Source organism: Cyprinodon tularosa, unplaced genomic scaffold, assembly GCF_016077235.1.
Source record: "Cyprinodon tularosa strain WSP-4 unplaced genomic scaffold, ASM1607723v1 ctg42, whole genome shotgun sequence".
In the NCBI taxonomy this organism is placed as follows: Eukaryota; Metazoa; Chordata; class Actinopteri; order Cyprinodontiformes; family Cyprinodontidae; genus Cyprinodon; species Cyprinodon tularosa.
This window is the reverse complement of record NW_024039141.1, coordinates 2,986,640-3,010,567: the sequence shown is the minus strand read 5'-3', so window position 1 is coordinate 3,010,567 and position 23,928 is coordinate 2,986,640. Positions and strand designations below refer to the sequence as shown.

General features: G+C 38.2%; 1 protein-coding gene across 3 annotated transcripts in view; it reads left to right on the top strand.

Moving 5' to 3' along the window:
- nlgn3a (neuroligin 3a) overlaps positions 1–23,928 on the top strand; it is a 277,721-nt gene that overhangs the window by 238,060 nt on the left and 15,733 nt on the right. For all 3 annotated transcript variants that reach the window (XM_038299165.1, XM_038299167.1, XM_038299166.1), the window contains one exon: positions 14,330–15,119. In XM_038299165.1, the coding sequence (XP_038155093.1) occupies positions 14,330–15,119 (790 nt within the window). The remainder of the gene's footprint in view (positions 1–14,329; positions 15,120–23,928) is intronic.

The following is a 23,928-nucleotide window of genomic DNA, read 5'->3' as shown; positions in this document are numbered from 1 at the left end:
CATGAAAGCACACACAGATGCATTTTGAAGGCATAATAAATTTGTCTAAACACAAATGCACACCACACCTTTAATAATTAGATTTCGTATTTATTAGAAAATCACATATTATTTCATTTCCATATACTGCAACAATACAAGAAAAACTTTTTGCTTGTCGGTTACTGAAAGAATTAATGAGATATATTGACGTGTGGTTTATGAAAAATTATCAAAAGTTTATGGGGTAGGAATACTTTTACAGGGCACGGTTTTCTCATTTTCTAGGAACAATTTCAGTGACACTCACTAGGAAGTGTGCAGCTTTCTTTTTCCAATTCCATCAGCATGATTTTGAAGTTAACAAGCTTTGTGTTTGTTGGAAATTTTAATGGAAGGGCAAAAACAATGTAGGTGTTGTTACAGACTACCAGACCGATGTGAAATTACCCTCAGACTAATGTACGATGAGACCAGAGGCACTTGTGTTTAAGTGGATTCTGCCCGTAGGCTGTAGCCATGGAGACCATAGCTTTAACCCCATTTCATGAGATTGCAAAAATGAGAGCAGGAATACACAACTAGGAACATTTCCTAATTATTTATGTCCTGACTGGATTCATCTTTTTTTTTCAGAGTAAAAGAAGCTTGAAAACTTATTGAACTGAAGGAGAAGCTGTGACTCTTTGCATCCCTGTAAGATATAGTGAGCTTAGGACAAAGTAACTAAACAACTTGGGTAAAATGCAGCAACATTTATTGAGTATGCTCAACTGAGCACTATCCCAGTTTAAGAGAAATGTTTTCCACTGAGGGGCTCTGCTTATAGTCCACAGGTCTGTGGAGATTTGCTTACAGTAAGGAGACGGTGAAGGTAAGATGGCTCAGAGGATTCAAGCTCCACTGAACGCAGGCTTATGTCTAATAATCAGCAGGGAAAAACTCAACTTGGCCTCCTTTAGGAAAGGAGTCATGGAGGATTCGATAGACAGCATTGAAAGCAGAGCTGAGGAAAACAGCAGAGTACAGATGTGGGCGTGGAACATTAAAAAGCTGAGAAATACATGTCCTGATGTTATTCCTTTTTTGTTATGTGTTTTTTTTTTTCATCAGGAAATGGCCATTGGCTATAAAACACAGCTGGACAATAAAGTATGGACTTCCACCGCAGGATTTCCTCAAAATAATATGTTTTTAAAAGCTTCACTTGATTTGCGTGTGATTTAGTTGATGAGATCACAGGAGGCATAAGAAATGTTGTTGTAGCTTGGATTATGAAAACAGCAGGCTCTGTGTACTCAATTGTACATTAACCTTTATTCTTTAGATTTAAGAAAAAAAATGCAGCTCCACATCTAGCATTTTTAACACAGAAATAATTAAAAAAAACAACAACAAAAAAACAATGCAGTTTTGGTGTTTCCTATTTATTCTTTCTGTTACCTGCTGAAAGACTGGGTCTCTCTCTCACCCTCTGACCAGCTAACTCACCTGCAGACATATCTGAACATGTCAGTGCTATCTATGGCAGAACGTTAATCTTATTGGTTATATCCAATCACTTTCTACATTTGTCTAATGGTTTGTTCAAACCAAATGCAAAACCTACAAAAAATGTTCATTTTTTTGTGCATTTGCTCCTCCTACATTTTGACAGACATTTCCCTGGCAAGCAACCAAAATTCGCTGCAGGGGGAATTGTTCATGGCGAAAGTTAAAAACTGAATTTTTCCTCTCCACTGTCACTACAAGCATGCTTAGAGTGAGGGATTGCCTTCAAGTCAATGAGTCGATGCAATCAACTGGTTTTCCTTAAATAGAAAACTTCAATTTGACTATGAATTGTAAAGTGCCTTGAGATGACGTGTTGTGAGTTGGTGCTATATAAATAAACTGAATTGGATTAAATTGAGTTGAAAGGCTCTTTGTTATAAAATCTCCTGTGTGTCAGATTCACCTCAACATATTGGACCTGGATTTTACAGAGGAAGTCGAGATATTTTATATACTTTGAACAGCTGAACAAAGCTGCTGGGATCTTTGGTCCAGCAGATCTTCTAGGGAAACCTTTCGTTTATATATCTCTTGTAATGACATAAAACAGGTCTTTTTCTGTCTTCTTCTGTCTCCTTGAAACCCCAGTCATCCTCAGCAGAAGGCAACTCACACTGAGCCTGGTTCTGCTGGAGGTTTCTTCTTGTTAAAAGGGAAGTTTTTCCTCTCCATGTATGCTTATTGTGAGGGACTGCTGTCAAATTATTGAGTCGATGCAATCAGATGGTTTTCCTTAGATGATCTGGTTAATTGTCTCTGTAAAGTGCCTTGAGAAGACATGTGTTGTGAATTGCTGCTATATAAATAAACAGAATTGAATTAGTTTGGTGTCAAGAAGCTGAGGCATGATCATGGTCGCTTTTTGTGGACCTTAAGGTAAGGTGCCTTTTTGCCTCACCAGACTCGTGACCTTCACCTCGCAACAAGGAGCTAAAATTGTGTTCGGTGTGAACACAAATCACCGAACTGGACCTAACATGCTTGCTGTAATTGTTGTAGAAAGGCAGAGCACCCAGAAAGAAAAGAAAAAACATGTTTGCAGAGCCGTACACAGGGCCCAAAAAACATTGAGGTCAAGATTCAGAAGCTTACATGGGTTTGGCGGCATGCTCCCAGAAATCATTTAAATAATTATATTATTTAAATCTGCCCTCTTTAAATTTTAACACTTCTCTGAAGTGTTAGAATACAATCAGTTTTATCGGATCCAAACTTTCCGGTTGATATAATAAATGTCATAATAATGTTTATGTATTATCTCTACCTTTACAAGCCGTAATATGTTTTCTTGTCATCTGTCTCATTAAGATAGAATAATAAAACTTGCAAAAGGGTCACCTGTTATAACACATTAAAATGGACAATAATTTATTATGCTAACAGGCATCATCCCTGCCCATTAGCACAGATTGAGTCTTCCCAGTGGCTGCCACATCCTGTTATTCCCTCTCCATTGATGCAATGGTGCTAGCTCATTAGCATCAGCAGTTATCTATATTGTTGTTGTCAGAACAAGATCTAATCATATTTTGAGCCTCTGGATAAATGCATGTGTGTGTGGCTCTTTTACTAGTGCAATGGATTTCTCACCAGTATAGCGACTTTTTTATTTTTTACTTCTGAGCATTCATCTGTGAATGATCCTCAACAAACTAAGGCCCGAATGTCTATTTAACAGGTGTCCAACATGGGGGCAGAGCAGTGGAGGTCAGCAAACCACAGCACAGAGGCGGCTGCAGGGCAACCGCAGCAGCATTTAAGCCCAGACCCCAATGAGTGATTACCTCAGAGCTGTAGTCATAATTCAGCATGACCTCAATCTGCCTGCGACACTGCGGTTTGATGGATCTGCTCACAGTTTTCAGTGTCAAGCACTCGCATGTCAAACACAGGCAGATAACGATAAGGCTATCTGGTGCTTTTAGCCAAAAAAAGAAAAGAAATGTGACATGCATTCAGATTGTTTTGCTTCCGGCTCTATCGGCATAATTCATCTGGAAGTTGAGTGAGAAATCATTTACTACCTCGATGTCAGAATGAGACAAAACAATGTCAGAAATAGTTAACCCTCATCACGTTGATACCTAGTGTCAATCGGGCGATTCCTCATCAATCAAAGTTAGCACTCGTGCACACATGCATGCACCGCTCCCTGTGTGGATAATTAGTGGTTTCCCTCAGTGGGGGATGAAGCCTGAGTCCACCCCCCACCCCTTCACTCCCCCTCACTCTCTCTCTCTCTCTGACCTTCCCCAGTGAGCTTCCTACCTCCGTGGGGCTCATCACACATAGTTCTAATACATATTTATTGGTCTGCTGACAGCTTATGTTTGCTGGATTTATGTGTTTCTTGACAAACAATAGTAAAAGCCCAGCCGCTCTCCTGCCCTTTCATCCACCAAAGCGGAAATAAATCTAGTGGTGTCACCCTGGCTGGAGCTTCCTCATTCAGTCGGCCATCTGTTGGTTTTGGGTGCAGGTAGACGAGGCATGGGACCCAGTCGCACTGATGCAGCTCATTTCCAGTGACAGTAGAGCAGAATTGATATTCTTATATCTGTCAAATTGCCCTGGCAATCACAGGAACAGGAACTTCTCAACAGGAAGCAGTTTTCCTACAGCAACTTCTGATCAAAGGCATTCCAGAAGTAGCTGTGGCATCCCTCGCGGAGATTTTAGATTTAGGACGGCCTCTCTGAATCCACTGCCTCTCTTGTTTGCCCCCTATGCAATATGAGCTAAAATGCAAGCAGAAGCAATACCAGTAAAATGCCCTGGGAGGGAAGAGGGAGGGAAGAATAGGAAAAGATGGGAGGATTAAGACCCCAATCTCCCCCCTGCTCTGCCTCTGAGGGGCCATCTTTCATCTTAAGTCTGCCCCTCTAAGGCTTTCAAGTGGGTGAAACCCTCGACATCTGCTTCCGCTGTCTGGGATGTGGTACAGGGTCGCCACCCTGCTGAGATGCACAACCACAGGACAGCTTGAAGGGCACCTTTTGGGGCAGGACACAGAAGGCCAATGGTCTCATCTGTGAAAAAAGAAGCATGATGCAGAAATTTTAAAGATCAGTGAAAAAAGAGGGTTACTCTCTCAAGTCATTTATACAACTAAAAATATTTTTTTTTTAAAACAAGCAAGCAAACTCAAAGAAACACAGTTTGCCAACCTGGACACAATAATTCTTCTTACTCTTTGCAGCAGATATCTGTAAGTAGGTCTGTAAATAAACACTTCTTCTTAGCCTAGATCAAATAAGCCCCCTGCTGCCTCTGATTAGGTCTACAAACATGATATATTTGAGCTGTTTATCTCATAAACAAAAAGATCTCAACATACCCTCCCACACTGATGCTGAAATATCTCAAACAGAGAAAACTCACCGGTATGTTTAAATGCTAATTGATCGCCACCTAATCACATATTTTCATTCCACACGTTTGTGGTTCTCTTCATTCCACAGTATTTCAAATTGAGTGTTTTTACATGACTTGTTTAATGTTCTCTAAAGCCATTAAAATTGTGTTTAATAATCCAGTTAACCTCATCAGGAAAAATAGGTTGGTACTATAGTAGAATGTAAGCTGATGGATATACAAGAATTAGTGCATTCTGTTGGCTTTTTGACTGCACATTTAAATGTCGGCTTTAAAGGTTATACACGATACTACTTACTTTAAATCCATTGTGTTTGTTAATAAAGACTTATCAATTTAAGTGTTTTATACACTTTGTTATTTTACAAATTTCTTTAAGTTTTTTTCTGATAGAGCACAATAAGGGTATAAGTCTGAGGTGGTTTTATATTTGTTTTTTTTTTTTAGACAAAAATCCCTCAAAGCTGTAACATGCATTTGAATTCATACTTTCAATACTTTGTTAAATTAACATTTTCTGCAAATAGCTGTTTGCCAACTCTGCACAAATAGAGCATGAAGTTGTTAACAATAGTCAAGTATAGCTATTTTCGACTCAATTTAGGTTTGAATTTTGACAGGACATTCTAATATATGAGTGTGTTCCAATATAAATGTGATACTTAATCTGATCTAATCTTAGGTCTTTAGCAGCAAATTTGATTATATTTTCTTCCAGAAGTGCCTTTAGCTATTCTTCACTGTTAACTCTAACCAAAGATGGGAAGTAACAAAGTAAAAATACTTCGTTACTGTACTCAAGTAGATTTTTCTGATATTTCTACTTTACATATTAAAGCATTTCTACTTTTACTTACTTATTTTTATGGTGACTTTTTACTTCTACTCCTTATATTTTTACACAAATATCTGTACTTTCTACTCCTTACATTTTTAAAAATTGGCTCGTTATTTTAGTTTTGAATAATTTCAATGGAGTTACCGTTATTATTTTTCACGTCATCAATACCAAATTCAATCTAATTGGATGGGAATCTACGTTGCATTTGACGCACCACTACAAGATGAATCGACAGATTCGGCGGTATTCATTTGCGGCAAATCATTGCAGCTTGGTGGCGGTGGCGTTAGCATAGTAGCATGGACGACGAGATGATTGAAAATGAACACAACGGAGATCTAGTCCTATTGGCAGACATCCATTTAAAATGTAGGCAATGACATGAAAAAAGTGGTTTCTACTTTTACTTTTATACTTTAAGTAAATTTACAAGCCTGTATTTTGTTACTTTTACTTGAGTAAAGAAGTTTAATCAGTACTTCCACTTTTACCAGAGTATCTTTTACTCAAGTACGGAAAGTGAGTACTTTTGCCATCTCTGACTCTAACAACTTTTCCTGTCCCTGCTAAAGAAAAGCATCCCCAGATCATGATGCTGCCAAAAAACATATTATACTAAAGGTTTGTTTTTGTGGCAGCATTATATGGCAACCGCTTTATTTTCAAAGGTTACGGGTTGCTTTTCATTATATTTAGGCGTATCAAAATAAAGCGGTTTAATTAATAATTTAGGTTTTTTTCTAATATTCTGATTCTAATTAAAATACATGAGTAATTTTACTTATGTTTCCACAATTATATCTGACATGACGGTTTAGTGCCAGTGACCTGCAGCTTTTCAATGCAGCCCTGCTCTAACACATCTGAAACAAAAGGCTGTTCCTTTGTGTGGGTTAGTGCGAGTTGTGCTACTATAGAGGATCTTTGTGGAGAACTTGGGTTGCCTACACAGGTGAAAGTATTCTTGATAATCATAGTGCTGGGCTTAAAAGAGCACCAGAGCCTTCATTCAGGGCTGGTTTCTTGTGTGTATTGAAGATGTTAGTTGCTTTCTAGTCTATTGCTTCCCTCGAGTATTTTTCCTGATGTTTATTGGATTTGTTTAGTGATGGTGAGATGAAGCCTCATGAGGCATTGAACCGTTTGGCCAAATTGCTTCAACGATCCCCACAGTTCATGAGGCTTCATGTGAACATGTCACCACATACTGGTGGGCAGCAGAACTACAGTTTGTAATAAAATCTGTGAATTCTTTTGCAATTGTTTTTCTTTTTTTCCCCTTTTAAGTTCCCTTGAAATTGTTAATGGTTGGTATGTATAATAAAATCTTTTGTAAGTTTTTTTTTAAGTGTAAAATTTCTTATAACAATCATTTAAGGTGCACAGTTTTTCTGCTATTTTAGTGAAATAAACTCAAGCAGACAGTGAAAGTATTTGTGCAAATTGGGCAATGATGAACAAAATGAAAGGTGTTAGTCATTTTTATTCAAACATGATAGTTTGTCCATGTTTATTGGTTTTAATCAGGTTGGAAGTTATGTTCAACCAATCTTTTGGCTAAGCCAACATAATTTACCCAATCTATATTTTTACTCGGGCAAAACAATGCAAATTAGTCTCATCAGCCAAAATAATTAAGTTTAATCGCAACTTTCAAAAGAGACAGACTGGTCTTGAACCATCAATCTCTAGGATGAGGGTCTGCCTCTTACAGAGGACACCACTTATATAGATAGTCTGAACTGGGAGAGAATACTTGTTAACTCTGACGTATTAACACTGGCTTTGTCTGGTGGTTTTGCTCAAATTTTGATCATTATATTGTTTATTCAAACCAAATTAGCTTTAAGCAACTAGATTGGTTGGAAAGACAACCAATTTATTCTTAGAATCTATCCAAACTTTATCCAGCTGAGAGCATCTCTCCTCCAAACTCCCACATCTTGACTGAACACTGAGGCTGTTTAGATCAGTGGTGTCAAAAGTACACACATTTGTTACTTAAGTAGAAGTATAGATACTGCAGTTTAAAAACACTCTGGTAAAAGTCGAAGTATCAACTTGACCTCTTTACTAAAGTAAAAGTGAAAAAGTATGTGCTCCAAAAACTACTTAAAGTATAAAAGTATAAAGTAACCTTTAAAAAAAAAAGCCAAATGCCGCTATATGAATTGAAAGCTCAATTTCTCGACTGTTTTGAAAAATTCTTTGAGATCGATCGACCAAGTTAATCTGTTGTTGGTCTCCGTCTCCATCTCCCGATACGCTCTCGCCTGTGTCCGACCTTTCAGAAATTTCAACATCTTTTTCTGAATCCAACATTGTAGCATGGCATAGACAATTCACGTTAGCAGTTTGAAGAACACCTGCTTGCTTCTGATGATTTCCTTTAGCTAACCAATGAGTGTTTGCGTTATATGACTCATCCAATTACACTAGTTTTAACTAGATGTGGATGGAGCCAATGATTTATAAACATTAAACTAAAGCCAAGAGTAACGAGTAACGCTCGTTTTAAAAATGTAAGGAATAGAAAGTACAGATACTTGTGTGAAAATGTAATGAGTAGAAGTCAGAAGTAGGAAGAAAAATAAGTAATGGAGTAAAGTATAGATACCTGAAAAGTGTACTTAAGTACAGTAACAAAGTATTTGTACTTCGTTACTTGACACCTCTGGTTTAGATGCCTGTCAAAATTCTTGCACTTCCCGAACCGCTTACCGAAGCGGTCACGTGGTATCACGGTAGCGAGGCCTCGGACGTCATCAATTTTGGCCCCTCCTCTAAATGAATCACGCCTCGACACGCGCTTCGGGGAAACGCCCCCTCCATTACTCGACACACGCCTCGAAGCATCGGCTCATCTCATAACATCACTAGTTTTGTTTGGTTTTCAGTATTTTTATATTTTGGATTTTTGCCTCTGTTTCCCTTAGACTTACATTAAACCATCCAAACTCATCTGTGCCAACTTCTCTCTGCATCTTAAAACCTCCACCAAACCTGACAGAATTACCTCCTTGACCTGTTATTAAGTTAAACTATGTGTGTTGGAGCATGGGGGCATGCAAAAGCTGGTATATCTCATTAAATTTAGAGGAAAATATATGGGAATTTGTGAATGTCACCCAACAAAATATGAAGTTATATGAATTGTAATTTTAACCACTGGTAAACTGTGTTAAAGCTGTAGATATGAGTGTCATGGTCTATGAAATCCCCTCTACAAAAACAAACCACTCTGAAGCACCAAACCAATATGTAGACTAACATAATAAAGTTCTTTGTAGTTTAAATGTATCTATTCCAGTTACGCACAAGCAATATAACCAGGCTTTCTTTTCAGTTTGGCTTTTCATTGTGTGCCAGCAGTCTGCATAGCAAGATCAAAAGGTGCAGTTCAGTTCTTCCTGCAAGTGTAGTGAGTAGGAGTCACCTTTTATTTATAGAAATCCACCCACAAGCTTCTGCAGAATTTAAAATCGTTCAGGTAATAGATATATATAAGTGAAGTGAAGCATATCCAATGCAGAGCCATGTGTGTGGAAGGATGGGTGTGTGTATTATGACCTAAAAGAAATTCAGAATCCGTGTTTTTAATTACATCTTTGATGTTTATCCAACTAGCCTGAAAAGCACACTATCAATGGAAGGGAAACCCCTTAGCATCTACAATCCCCTTGTAGGGTTTTTATGCAATTGTACTCTAAATTTGAGTGATTGTTGAAATAAAAACAAATCAACATGTGTCCCTTATATAAAGACAGAATATGAGTCAATGAAAAACAAAATAGTTTGGTTTCCAAGGTAGTTTGTATGCATTTATTCATAGGGAGTAGTATTAGTAATAAAACACATATTTAAGAGGTCACAAAATAAATGTGTATGTTATGGTTTTTCTATTAAAATAATAATTTCCTGTGTTGCATAGACAAGCTCTTTTAGATTAACAAAGCCTCAGAAGACAACATCATTGGCTTACTTTCATTTAAAAGGCCATCCTGGGTAAACCCCCTCCATACCTGTGTCACCTGATGTCTGTAGCTAACAGTGGTTACAACTCACGCGCTTCAAGTCGGGTTCTTTACACTATTCCCAGGATCAACACAGATCTTGGCAAAACATAATTTTTCTATGCAGCACCATGGTCGTGGCACAATGTTCAAAACTCCCTGCAATTACGGACTCTTCAGGGGCGGATCCAGGATTTTTCAAAGGGGGGTGCGCACCTAAGGGTCATGGGGTCACAGGTCAAGACAATGTGAGGCTAAAAGACCAAAGAATACCATCTTCACTCTTTCACACTACCCTAATTATTCATCCAAGGGTTTTTAATTGATAAGTTTAATGGATGAACATAAGTAGAATTAGCATGATTACATTATTGTAATTAAAAAAGGATCTCTCGGTTTTTAAAGCATGCACAAGGTTAAAAGGTAGTTTGAAGAAAACAATTATCCTTATCAACAATTAATCAAACAAGGAGTTTCTTTATTTCCAGAAATGATATTTACACAGAACATGAAATAAAAAACCCAAGGACTTGGGTTCAAGAATGGCTCAAGTAAGACAAAGGAGTTTGGAATATATTTTAACAAGATAAAATGTTGAAAAACAAAAAAAATAAATAAAGTTAAACCAGACAAAGAATATTGTTCTCTACTACAAACTTTATGATGATGATAATGGGTTTACAAATGTCAACCTTCTGGGATGCTTCTGGGCAAATATGTCTATGATTTTGTTGATGTCTAACTGAATGTCCTTGTGCAAATACAAGAGTAGCAAAGCCACAAACCTTTCCTGTCCCATTGTTGACCTCAGCAAAGTTTTCACTGCTTTAAGACCCGAGTTAGCACGTTCCACAGAAGCACTGGTAACAGGAATGACTGACAGAAGGTGAAGAATCATATAAATGTTTGGGTAGCACTTCATATTTGTTATCTTTAGAATTTCAGGGAGAGAGCTGGGTTTTTCCACTGATGACCACTTTGTGAGCCACAACTTCACTTCCTGCCTGAATGTTGATCCTGACGGTAGATCATCTTTATATGATGTAAAAATGATAAAAAGTCATACTTGTCCAGCCAGTCCCTCTGGAAAAGAAAATAATTGATCAGGTGAACCTTGTAATCTCAGGAGGAGCCACAAAACAATTTAATGTTGTGTTTTTATCGTAAATTATTAAATTCACTGAACACATATCACCAGGTGCACAAAACTGAATATACTTAAAAGTAATTTGTATTTTTATTGTAAAATATTCAATGCACTGAAAACAAATAACACCAGATTTGTAGTTATCATATCACAATGTTAACAAGACTCCCTTAGACTCCAAGCATGTGCTTAGAGCATTTATTGATTTGGATCCTTACCAATTGATAAAAGTTAGTAATGTTTTCATAAAGGACACCATTCTTATTTTTAACAGTACAACACATGTGGTACAGGTTTAGACCCAAAAATACACACTACAAAATAACTATTGTATGCATGTCAATGGCAACTAAAGATGCTTATTTTTGTTAATTGTACACTCTTTTTATTACTTATCAAACACTGCAATTTTCATAACTTTCCCATTACTGGTTAAAGTATTCCTACAATTGCATTACTTTGCAACTTTAAACAACTTGTTTATCAACAATCAACAATGTTGATCATGTTTTCTCATTATCAACATTTTCTAGCAATCATCATACCTTTTATCTGTGTGTCTCCAATATCTGAACGTTCATACAGGTCAACGCTGTGGTCATTTTCTGTAGTTGTGCCAGGTCCACTGAAGAATAGAAAACAAGATATAAACATTTCAATCTGTGTTATTTAGATTATAGACATAAGCCTATAGAAAATAAAGTGATAAAGTTGGTTTCTACTTACCCTTCTGTTGGATTGGACCAGAATCTAAAAAGAGATGGTTGTCTGGTTTTCTTGTTTGCCCTTAAATCTTCCAGGTCTCCACGTGCTCGCAAAGACGGCATTGTAGTATGGCAAGCCGATTGGGCCAATAATCGTCCGTACAATAACACGCAGTTCCAACCCGTATTTTACGCGAGCGCGCGTTTTTTTACGTCACCGCGCGTTTCCAGCCAGAACGTGCGGTGATGTAAAAAACGCGTGTTGGAACTGCGTGTTATTGTACGGACGATTATTGGCCCAATCGGCTTGCCATATCCCAAAGGGGGGTGCGCGCGCCCCCCGCGCCCCCGCCTGAATCCGCGCCTGCTCTTATTCCGCTAAAGCATTTTAAATCACTATTGAAAACCGCTTGCACAGGGAATTGTAACTGTTATTCTAAAGTCTAGTTTATGATTGATTTTATTATGTTGTCCTGTGTTCTTATATGTCTTACTGTACTGCTGCCTCTTGGCCAGGTCTCCCTCGAAAAAGAGATTTTATCTCAAGGGACTTCCTGGTAAAATAAAGGTAAAATAATAAAACAAAATTTAATTCTGTTTAATAAGGCAATATTTCCTACTACAGCTAAAAGTGAACATTTTCATTACTTTTGATGTTCACTGCGTAGTTATTCCCACACAAACCTCTTAAGTAGACGACTGCTGCTTGCTGATATATTTTTATAAAATATTTTTGAAAATAGAACCACTGGCTGATGTCTAATCTTTAACCCCTCTAGCCTTTGGTCCCATGAGAAGATGTGATCTTAAGATCTGCTTGTTCAACCCTTTAACAGGACATTTTTTTGTTGGTTGCTCTTATTTTTGGTTCCTTGCAGGAACCAGTCAGCTCTGTACTGCCTCTGCCCATTTTTCTGTGGACTGGATTTTATAATGAAAACTTATCTCACTTTCTGATTATAACTAATCATCATGTCTTGTAAAGAACACATACAGAACATTATAAATCCTAATAACACTAGACAAAATTAGCCAAAGTCTATAGTTTTTAATCAAATGAAAGAAAAATTGAAATTATATATATAAATTATTTGTATTATAGCATTAAAGCGTAAGGTCCTTACGTTTTTTTGACTCTACAATTGCAACAAATACAAGCTGCTTCCGACCAAATAGAAAATTTACCTTATCTGCATTAAATTTGATCTCTGGCTCAATAGTTTACCAATAATTTACCACCTATCATTGCGCAGCTATATTTATTTGACTGATTGCCATACATGCGAACAATGGGTAATTAATGCTATGTAAACTGCACTCTTTATTGCTACTTTTGAGGCTTGCTTTAAATATACTTAAATTACACCAATAAAGGTACTTTTAAGGTAATGTTGTTAGGCTAGAAAATAAACAGGTGACACAGCAGGGGTTTTAACAAGGGTAAACAACTTGATTGCATTACTATTTTTGTATTCTGCAGGATACAGAATGACAGCATTACCTTATTAACAATCCTCCATATTCACCAATTGAACCTGCAGCTGATTCTCAACCTGCAACTGCTAATCTACAAAGTTTTTTGAAAAAACATAAAATATTTTCAACAACAGCCCAAGTCTTGTAGACTACTTTGCATGCATTAGTATTGCAGGTGCTCCAGAGTTGTTTTTCACCTGAGAATGTACACAGGGCAGTGTTGACATAATGCCCTGAGCGTAGAGTCGATATGGGAAATATTTCACATGTAGGGTGGCAGGCCGTCTGTGGTCTGCCGCAGACCACAGACGGCCTGTCATCCTACTCTGTATATGGTTTCTGTATCTTATTTGCATGTCCACAGTGGCCTGTGTCAGGAAATATTGTTGCACACATGATGCTGAAATTGGATTCCAAGCTTTAGTGATGAATTAAGAGGTTTCTTTCTTTAATAAGTCTGGACTGTAATTGATGAGCTTAAAAACCTACATATTGATAGAGTGGTCACATCTTGTTTACATACCCTATAGAGAGATTCCTTAAAGCACAAATGGAGTTTTATAAAACCCATGTCTAAAAATACAAGAAATAACAGTTTTCAGCTTATTTATACATAGGTCAAACCTGGACTGAATAATAACACAATGATACATGCATCTAACCAGGCCCTTTATGACAGACCAATATTTTTAGTTTACAGTGTGTACAGCAGTGACCATGGGTTTGATTATTTATGGGTTGGCAGAACAAGTTGGTTTCCCAGGGTTCCATGCAGACAAGAACTCTTACTGACAGTGAACTCCAGTGTCTCTTGAAAGTATTTAACCCAAGATAAAACATGCATTTAATGCACCTATATTTTGGTATACCTTAATTCGCTTCTTGGGATGTAATGTCAGTGCATAAGAAAGGTTATATACTGTACTAAAGAGGATGCAACAGTAGAAGGAGGAAGACAGTAAAACAGACAGATTGCTGTTTCTTCCTTCTGTCTGTGAGACCAGGCCATCTGCACATTTATTATCACAGCAATGATTCCATTATTGTTCTGTGTGGCAACAAGGACTCGTTCTGTCTGGCCTTTGTTATTCTTATCTGCTGTGTGGCTGACAGACCGCTTTTGATCATGGCAGGAACAAAATTAACAACTCTCATGTATCGCAGTGCATAACTGAATCATCATCCTTAATAATGACACATTAAACATTCCCCTATCTCTTGTCCTTGTGTCCTTATACAGGTCTGTTCCACAGAGCTATCATTCAGAGTGGGTCAGCCCTTTCCAGCTGGGCGGTGAACTACCAGCCAGTCAAGTACACCCGTCTCTTGGCAGAGAAGGTGGGCTGCAATGTCCTCGACACATCAGACATGGTGGACTGCCTGCGGAAGAAGAGCTCTAGGGAGCTGGTGGAGCAAGATATCCAACCTGTTAGGTATCACGTGGCCTTTGGACCCGTCATTGATGGGGATGTTATTCCAGACGACCCAGAGATTCTAATGGAACAGGGCGAGTTTCTCAACTATGATATCATGCTGGGGGTGAATCAGGGTGAAGGCCTGCGGTTTGTGGAGAACGTGGTGGACTCAGAGGATGGTGTTTCTGGAAATGACTTTGACTTTTCTGTGTCGGATTTTGTGGACAGCCTGTATGGATACCCGGATGGAAAGGACACGCTAAGGGAGACCATTAAGTTCATGTACACAGACTGGGCAGACAGGGACAACCCCGAGACTAGGCGGAAAACGCTGGTAGCTCTCTTCACTGACCATCAGTGGGTGGAACCGTCAGTGGTGACAGCTGATCTCCACGCCCGCTATGGTTCACCAACCTATTTCTACGCATTTTACCACCACTGCCAGAGTCTTATGAAGCCTGCATGGTCAGACGCAGCCCACGGGGACGAAGTGCCATATGTCTTTGGAATTCCAATGATTGGTCCCACCGACCTTTTCCCCTGTAACTTTTCCAAGAATGATGTCATGCTCAGCGCTGTGGTTATGACCTACTGGACCAACTTTGCCAAAACTGGGTAAGTCACTGCTTCCATTCTGTTCCCATTAAAATAATGTGCCTATAGCAATAAACAGGACCAAGGATATACACACGCATAGACTTTCATCATTTGATGTTTTATATTGGTGATTAGTGGATAAGACAGTAAGACACAGTGTACATTGTAATGTCTTGAGAATGAGAATGTTTTCTTTCAATCGAGGATTTCCAAAAATCAAAACAGTATAACAGATAGCAGTTTGAAAGAGGATGAAAAACAGCAACATTGCTGTACTCCCTTTAGCCTTCCTGTTATGTGCTGAAAATCTCACTCACTGAATGACCTGCTGCGTCTCACTGTGTCATAAAAACCTCTTTCAGTTTTTTACTCAAAACCTCTTGTATTGATTTGCATACAACTGAACAAGAAGTTGCATCTGAGTATCAATGAAGACATTCACAAGTAAGCTCAATGTAGGTCATAACTTGCACATATGATATGACAATAAGAAGACATCGAAATAAAAAAGAGGAAAAAGAATTGAGCAAACCCTTCCAAATCATTCCAGGAATAATGAAAAAGGGTTCTTAATTATAAAATATAGCCAAGGAACATCATTAATATAGGTACTTTGGGTTGTTGTAGAAATTTGAATAGTTTTAAATCTACTATCTTTCTGTTGAGGTGAGAATCTGATTTTCTCCAGTTTTAGACAGGATTATATGTCAGCCATCCACTGAGCCTGAATAGGCAGGGAGGCTTCCCTCTACCTGAGCAGAACAGCTTGTCTGGCATGGAGAGAGGTGAAGGACAGAATATACTGCTGTTTTTTTTTTTATTCACTTCTCCCTCTACAACATCAAACAGAGCAACCATAGGGTCAAGGCTCAGATTAATTTTTTTTCCCTTTTAAATTACTTACATTTTTTGTATGAGCAGTCCTATTTGTTTTCCAGCTAATTTTCCTGCTTATACACATATTGAAGTTAATTGATTGGAGGATCACTTGTTTTTATTTCATTTTTATGGGACTGGGGAAGCATTGCCACGATTTCAGGCCACTTGAACCATTGCAATATATCAGGCTGCTCACAGTATTGAGTTCCCAGGTAGACGCCACCTTTCACCAAGCAACGTAATGTTCTCTACAAGCCAAAAAGAAAGAGTAGTGAAATCAATGCCAGCACCAGACATCACAACCAGAGAAGATACAAACTGATAATCACATCCACAATTTTGGGAAATGTGAGATACCTTCCTAACTAACAGCAGAAATTGGCAGTCAGACTCTACCTACTGAGGAGACGGAGATCTGTTGGAGAGCAGGGGGCGCTCCTGGAAACCTGTTTTGACTCTGTGGTGGCATCAGCCTCTGCTTCGGTGTAATATGTCAGGACAGCATCTTATGTACTGTCCAATGATGCCCCTTCGAGCAGATGCACTTGGTGGGAAACAGAACCCCAGCAAAACTAACATTCCTGTTGGACCGTGTTGCCTTTCACATGCAGGGAGCGGTTGCTGTTCTATTATAATCTATTCTATTCCAGATACCCTGTTTATACTGAAATTGATCAATTTTTTTATCTTCTTCCCTACTGAAGAGTGTTTACAGAGTTAATGTACAGTAAACTCCAAGGACATTAACTCTTTTAGAGTTATTGCAAATGCAACTGGAGTAAAATATACACTACATAGAGAGTTAATTTAACACTAATTCAGAGTGGAACCAAATGCACTCAGATTGGTGATAAATTTAACTTTTCAAATGTTACTTTAACACTGGGTACTGTGTAACAATGGTGTGATAAATTATTTAAAATACCTGTGCGCTTATATAAACTAAAATGGATTTAAAATGACATGCAAAACTATGGGAAAATGGCATTCTAGTTAGTATGAAGATGCTGTGAAATCTGCTAAACAGCTGCAGTGTAGCAACTGAACTGTGCTGCACAGTTGAGCAATTGCGTTTAAATGTGACAAGCTTGGATTCTAACTGTCTCACAACATTATAGAAAAGATTTCTTCTGAAGTCCCCATAAAAAGAATCACCTTTAAGTCTTGTGGGAGGTGAAATATTGCAGTAAGAGAGCAGGCTACACATGAGTGAGTGGAGGCAGCTGTCATAAAGGGAGTGGAATAACATTATTAATTTGAGGATCACTATAAGCTGTAAGCTACATGCTTCATAAAAGCAAACTGGTTAATTGTTTAAGTTTTCCCAAACACTGGCATCAAATCAATACTCCAAACATTCAAATACATACTGCTTACGGCCAACTGTTCTTTATCGTTACTGGGGTTCATTAAGACTGTAGTGCTCTCATGCAGCAGACTTTCAAAGGGTAGTTCAGGATTTAAGATGAGGATCTGTTAAAAGATATATTATCTCAGCTGCAGTGGAAAATCTCTTCTTCATGTACTATAAATCCAGAGGGGTTGGTCCTGGAGGCTGAAGTTGATGTGTAGTCAACCACCATCCCTTATTGTCAACATCAATGAACAGTTTCAGTAAATTAAATGTCTGTTTTGTATTTGTTTACTGTAGTCAAGTTTGCCTTGGTGGAATCTGCACAGTAAAACAGCTTTTGAGATGAGGCAGGATATGGCTTTAGCCTTGGTAACTCTCTAGCTTAAGTATCTGAATCAAACTAAAGCACATTTATACTGTCAGGTTTTAGTTGTGGTTTGGAGGACCCAAATGCAGAGGCAGAGGCTGAGGAGATCTCTTGGCAGTTTTAATGGGGCAAAACAGTAAACAAAGGCAGGGATCCAAAAATGCAACTAATAATAAAAAGGCAAACCAGAACAGAGGAGACATCTGGGGAAAACCAAACACGAGGAGCCAGGAAGAGACGAGGAACATAGACCACAGCATGGGAAGACAGCTAAGACAAGGAACCAACAAAGAGTGAGAGCAGAGGGAGAGCATATATAGGAGACAGAGACAAAAGGAGGGCTAACGAGCAGACAAGGAACAGGTGTGAGAGGAGACAACGAGGGAGCCAAGGGGAAAGGAACACACACACAAGAGGGCAAAAGAGGACAACAGAAAAACTTGAGAACTAATATAAATCTAGAAATACAACAAAACTGGAATTAGGCCAATAAATCTAGAAAACAAGGAGCAAAGAAAAGAACAGCAGAACCAAGACCATGACATATACAAAATAGGATATTTTGTATATTTATGGAATAAGAGAGAATTGTTAGTGAAGTTAGTATCCAAGCTGCTATAAACTTCTAGCAGATCCTCACCTTTCCGTATGAACCAGAATTGGCATTTTTGGGTTTGGAGTTTCCCTTTGTACTTTTCCATGGTTTTACTTCATGAAGCTGTTAGGAAATTCATAAGATTCTCACATTAATATTTTGCATGTCTGCAGAATGTATGCAATGTTGCATTTATTTAGTTCAAGGACATGCTGAACCCAGGGGCCCTGAAGGCAACATTTGTGCTCAAATGTATTTACTGTTGCACCCGCGTGGCTATATTAATTAGTAAAGCAAATTACGCTTTTCTTAATTGATTTAGTTGTTGATGTTGTGAGATTTATCCTCCTTATAGTTTAAGGTCAAACAAAAAAAAATAATAAATTTAGTATATCTTGCATTTGGTATATTAGTTTAATTCTCAATTAGGTCTGTGCTAAAATTAGGAATATAGATATTTTCCAATTCTGTTTTGATTCTCAGGTTAATTCTTAAAGATCCATTTATATAGTCAAAGATCAGTTGGAGAAAAGAAGTATTTCACCGTCCTTACAGCCTCCATTGAATACCAGCAATTCAATCTAATATAGGATGGAATCCATTCTTGGAACTTGATTCAATACCTCTTTTCTCATCAGTACAGAATACTAAAAAATATAACATAATTAAAGCTTTCCACTTACTAAACAAAAAATTTGAATTATTGTTAGTAAATTTCCACTGGCACACCATGGAGTTCAGTTCCACCTCCATGACTTTCCATCACGTATTCCTTTTTTTTTTTTCAGTACCTGTAGTGGATTTTTTTCATCCCTGCTCAGGCGTACTGTAGGTATGGACAGAGCTGAGTGGGGCCAAAAAGAAGCCAGTATCAGTACTGAAAAACAGCAAAGTTGTACTTGCAGAGTGTAATTGGGTTGTGTAGAGCAGGGCCAAGGAGTACTGGTGGCAAAAGGGCATAATGGCTGTTACTATGTGATGTTATTTTTTTCAAAATATCGCGCTACTAGCATGTGCTTGCCTGGGACTAAGTTTGATTTTGTTATGGAACTAAATATAAAAAACCATCGAGTGGAAAATCTGCTATCCTGTCAGAAAGCTCTGAACAATAAACTGACAAGGAAAGCATCCCTGACTGGAATAGTCGACTGAAAGGACACAAAAAGCAATATAGTGAATTGCCAGTCCCGCCCAGTGCCACATGTGGGCAAATATTTTCTCTCATCTTCTTTTTATTATGAGTCATTGTCAGGTAAAGGGAAGCATGTAGTGATTGTATGAAACAAAATAGAAATGTCATTTCTGGAGCATCTTTTTTTTTTCTACATGTCTTAGTTTGGTTTCCCCATTTTTTTTGGTCATGATGTTGCTGCAGAAGCTCCTATAATGGAACATGTCAATGCTCCGTGGAGTTTTGTTGTTGACTTGACAAAATATTGATGGCACTCCATAATCCTTTAGCTGGAGCCTTTTGGGTGGAAAACCTTAAGAAAAACACACTGCCAAAAAGGCAGACTCTTCTAAATGGTGCGTGGAGAACTTGCTGAACTTCATGCAAAAGCGTTCACCCCAAATCATCTGCTGTTGTTGATCTTTAGGGAAACTAAAGAGTTTTTTCTCCTGACTGCACCATTTGTGCTCTCAAAAGTGAGACAAAATACTATTTTAAATTCAAATTACGTAAAATAAAAAAAAAAATAAAAAAGCTACTTCTTGTAGGGAATCTAAATGAGTTGCTTTACAACAGAGGACTGAAGGTTGTGTTGTTTTGCCAAAATGACCCCAGGCATTGCTCTACCTCCAAGTGTGAGAGGGGAAATCAAGACTCTGATTGTAATACACATTGTAGAAGATGGCATTCTTTGGCCCTGATAAATCAGATATGTTGGAAATTCATACTATCAAAAATAACAATCATTTCACAAACTTACGTAGCATTCATTTCATATGTGGAGCAGGTCTGATGAGAATAGCTAAAGTCATACTTTTATTAAACTGATTAAGTTATTTAAAAAAAAAAACAGTGCAATATTTAAATAAATAAACAAAAGATGGTTTTCCAGTATTCAACATTAGCGCCATATTTTTTTTATAGCGGTACTTTAAGAAGTCTTTCACCATAATATGCAATGACTTGCTGAGGCAACCCCTATATAATGGAGCAGTCAAAAGACTTCATCATCACATAGGTAATCTAAACCCTTCACTTCATAAAAAAAGGGTTTCACTTTACCATCGAATTATATTACAGATACCATAAATCATTCATTTGCTGTATAGATTTCATACATATTTATGTAAATATTCACAAATTGCACCCACAATGAGATGGAAGTTCTAGAATAAAAAATAAATCAGTTCTTTATTAATGTATTTTGTAAGAGAAAATTTTAACTTAATGTAGTCAAGATTCTCAAGTGTAACATTGGGTTTTTTTTTTTCTTTTGGGGAGTGGCAGCCTACTGGTTAGGGCATAGATTTTGGAATACTGAGGTTCTGAGTTCGAGCCCCACTCCCACAGACTGCCATTCTGGGTCACTGAGCAAGACCCTTAACCCCACACTGCTCCCCGGGCGCCTCACAATGGCAGCCCACTGCTCCCCAAGGGGATGTGTTAAATGCAGAGGTAAATTTCTCTAATTAGAGATCAATTAAGTTTAATTATTACTATTATTTACTGGCTAATTGTAAATTTGGGAATAGGGAACTTTATGAACCATGTCCTGAATATTTGAGGACAGCAGGAGATACTGAAAAGAGTAGACTGTTACCAAAGCCCAGTACCTGAGTTGTCACTATGGATGGACTGTAGCTGGCAGCTTATTGAAACAATATAAACATTGACTGCAATAACAGTTATAATGTTACTTGCATCTCTGAGCTTTATTTTACTGAGTTTTGTTACTTTACAATGTTTGTGTAACGATCTTGGTTCTGTTGTTTTTCTCTAAGTTTTCAGTTTCAAGTTCATCCAGGTTTTTCCTTGTTTTCTAGCTTTATTGGTGTGTCTGGATTCATTTAAGTTGCTTAGGTTTTTCTGTCTGTCCTCTGTTGCCCCCTTGTGTTCTTTTCCCTTGGCTTCCACATCAGCTCTGGTCACACCTGCTCCTTATCAGCTCATTAGTCCTACCTTTGTTCAGTCAGTCATAAATACACTCCCTCTGCAGCCCCTCTTTGCTGGTTCCTCGTCTTACCTTTTCTCACCCTGGCTCCTTGATGGGTTTCCCCTGATGTCTCCTTGGTTCTGGTTTGTGTTTGATTTTTATCTCAGATTGTTTTTGTTTAACATTTTAAGTTGGATTTTTGGATTCCTGTTTTTGCTGCCTGATCTTTCATTAAACCTTTTAAGAACTCACCTCTGCCTGTCAGCCTCTACATTTGAGTCCTCATAAAAACCTCCAAACAAATCATGAGTTTGATGTTTTTCACCAAAAGCAAAACCATTTAGTTGCAAAGATAAAGGCCCCAATGTTTAGCAGTAAAATCAACAGCGCATGCCTAAACTGGCAAATAGCTTAAAGAGAAGAGAAAAAGTTCTTATTAAATTGGACATGAACTAGAAATCTTTCTTCCAACAGTATAATTTTGGTACAGATTTCTGCATTCTGCCACATGTTTTTAGAAATTATTAAAATCAGTGATGACACAACTGCAAAACTTGCTGAGCTATTTATAGAAAGTAACTGAAATATCCCATCTCAGCTGCACGAAACGATGGTGCATGGTGACAAAAAGGATAGCATGGCACAGAAAAGGCATTTTTAACAAATATATTTGTGAGTTCTTTTTGTTCAGAAGTGATTTTTGCCTGTATTTCCTGGGTCTTAGTCTGAAGACCTGAAACATATTGAACCTGAAGAAGATTAAAAGTTCCTGCTGAGTCTTTGTTTTGCTGTATGTGCTTGGCTGACTGGTTTGGCTTAGGTGGAATGGATGCTCACTGGCCTTTTAGTACAATTCACTTCATACAGTTTGACTATGGCTTGGTATGAGTGTGTGCATTTGGCTTAGTTTTGTCTCTTCTCCTGTGTGCTGTGGTCCCCAAAATCACAAAGCCTTATCAGGAGGAAATATCAAAGTTTTGCTCTGTGTTGCATTGATCCTTTACATCCTGGGTTGCGTCGATCACCCATACCTTGGGTGAGTCACTCCCCACAATGCTTAATTTCACCCCAAACCATCACGGACCCAGGCCCTTTTATCTGACCACTAGTAATCATTTCTAACAACTTAAATTTAATTTGACAATCCCTGTTACCAGATAGGTATTGATCCCATCCTGAATGGGATGCTGGCTGAAATCTGTGTCTGTGTTTTATCTGTCTCTATATCATCTGCTGTCCAATTAGAGGGCATTTACATTCAGTCATCTTGCTGCAAGAAGCAGGAGCTGCAAAGAATTGTCGATATGGGTTGATATGGGCTGCTTTGTCTTCTCTAGGGATGTCTTAGGTCCATAAGATAAAAATGTGCCTGGCAGCAGTCCGTTCTTGTCTTTATGGATACAGATTTCATGCATAAAATATATTCTTATGAATCTTTATTTGTTTGAAAAATTGCTTTATTTACTTGAAAAGATGAAAGTTCTACAGTTGCCAGAGAAGTCAGGCCATTGTTCTCAGTTCAAGATAGAGGGACTGCTCACTCCAGGTCCAAGGTCATAGTTCAAGTCTTGTTTACTAATGATGCTTGAATGGAGTATGAGATGGATGAACGAACTGGAACAGAACTGGTGTTGTTTTTCATGGTGCAGAAAGAACCAAGCCAAAAATAAAATCTATTCATTTACCAGTCCATTGAACCCCAACCGGTGGTCATAAAATAATACATTAATCCCTGAGCCAGATCATGGAGGAAAATTGGGTTCAAGTCCAGATCCAGTTTTGTTTCTCTACTCATGTGAGTTCAAAGCAAGTCATTCTATGGGGAAATTCAGGGTCTCACCTTTGCTCTGATGGGACGCCCAGATGATGTGGCTCTGTTGGTGTTTATAAGTCGTAACCATCAGGTGCACTGGAGCGGCTGACAGCAGGGTGCACACTGGCAAGAATGAGGGTAAGCTCCTCTAAATATGATGACATGGTTCTCCTCCAACAAAGGGTGAATCGGGTCATCTGCAGTAATGACGACACTGCTCTGGTCTGTTGTGGTGAAAAAAGAGCTAAGCCAATGCTTTATTCCTCTGTCTACTTCTTGACCCTCACCTAGAGTAATATGATTTAGATGATTCCTAAAAGAAAGAGGTCATCGATACAAGCGGCTATAATTAGTTATGGCTGCTGGGTGGCAAGGTTCAGCTTTAGAAATGGGATGTAAAGCTCCATCATGTGGAGGAGATGAAAGAAGTGCTGCTTTTCCCCCCATCGAATGGAGGCAAATTAGGTGATTTTGTCAAATTGGATCAGGATGCCTCCAGGGTACCGACCTTTAAAGGTTTCGTAGGCCTGTCCCACTGAGATGAGATCCCCAGACCGAGCTGTAGGGACTATATACTGTATTAACTTTAATCTGTCTATATTTTTGAATTGTATTGGTATACTTTTTGTTTGAAGCAAAACAAGCAGAGCAACTGTTCATGCAGACTGCCTTGATATGATGTCCTTTGTTTTAACTGAGTAGAACATACACTATA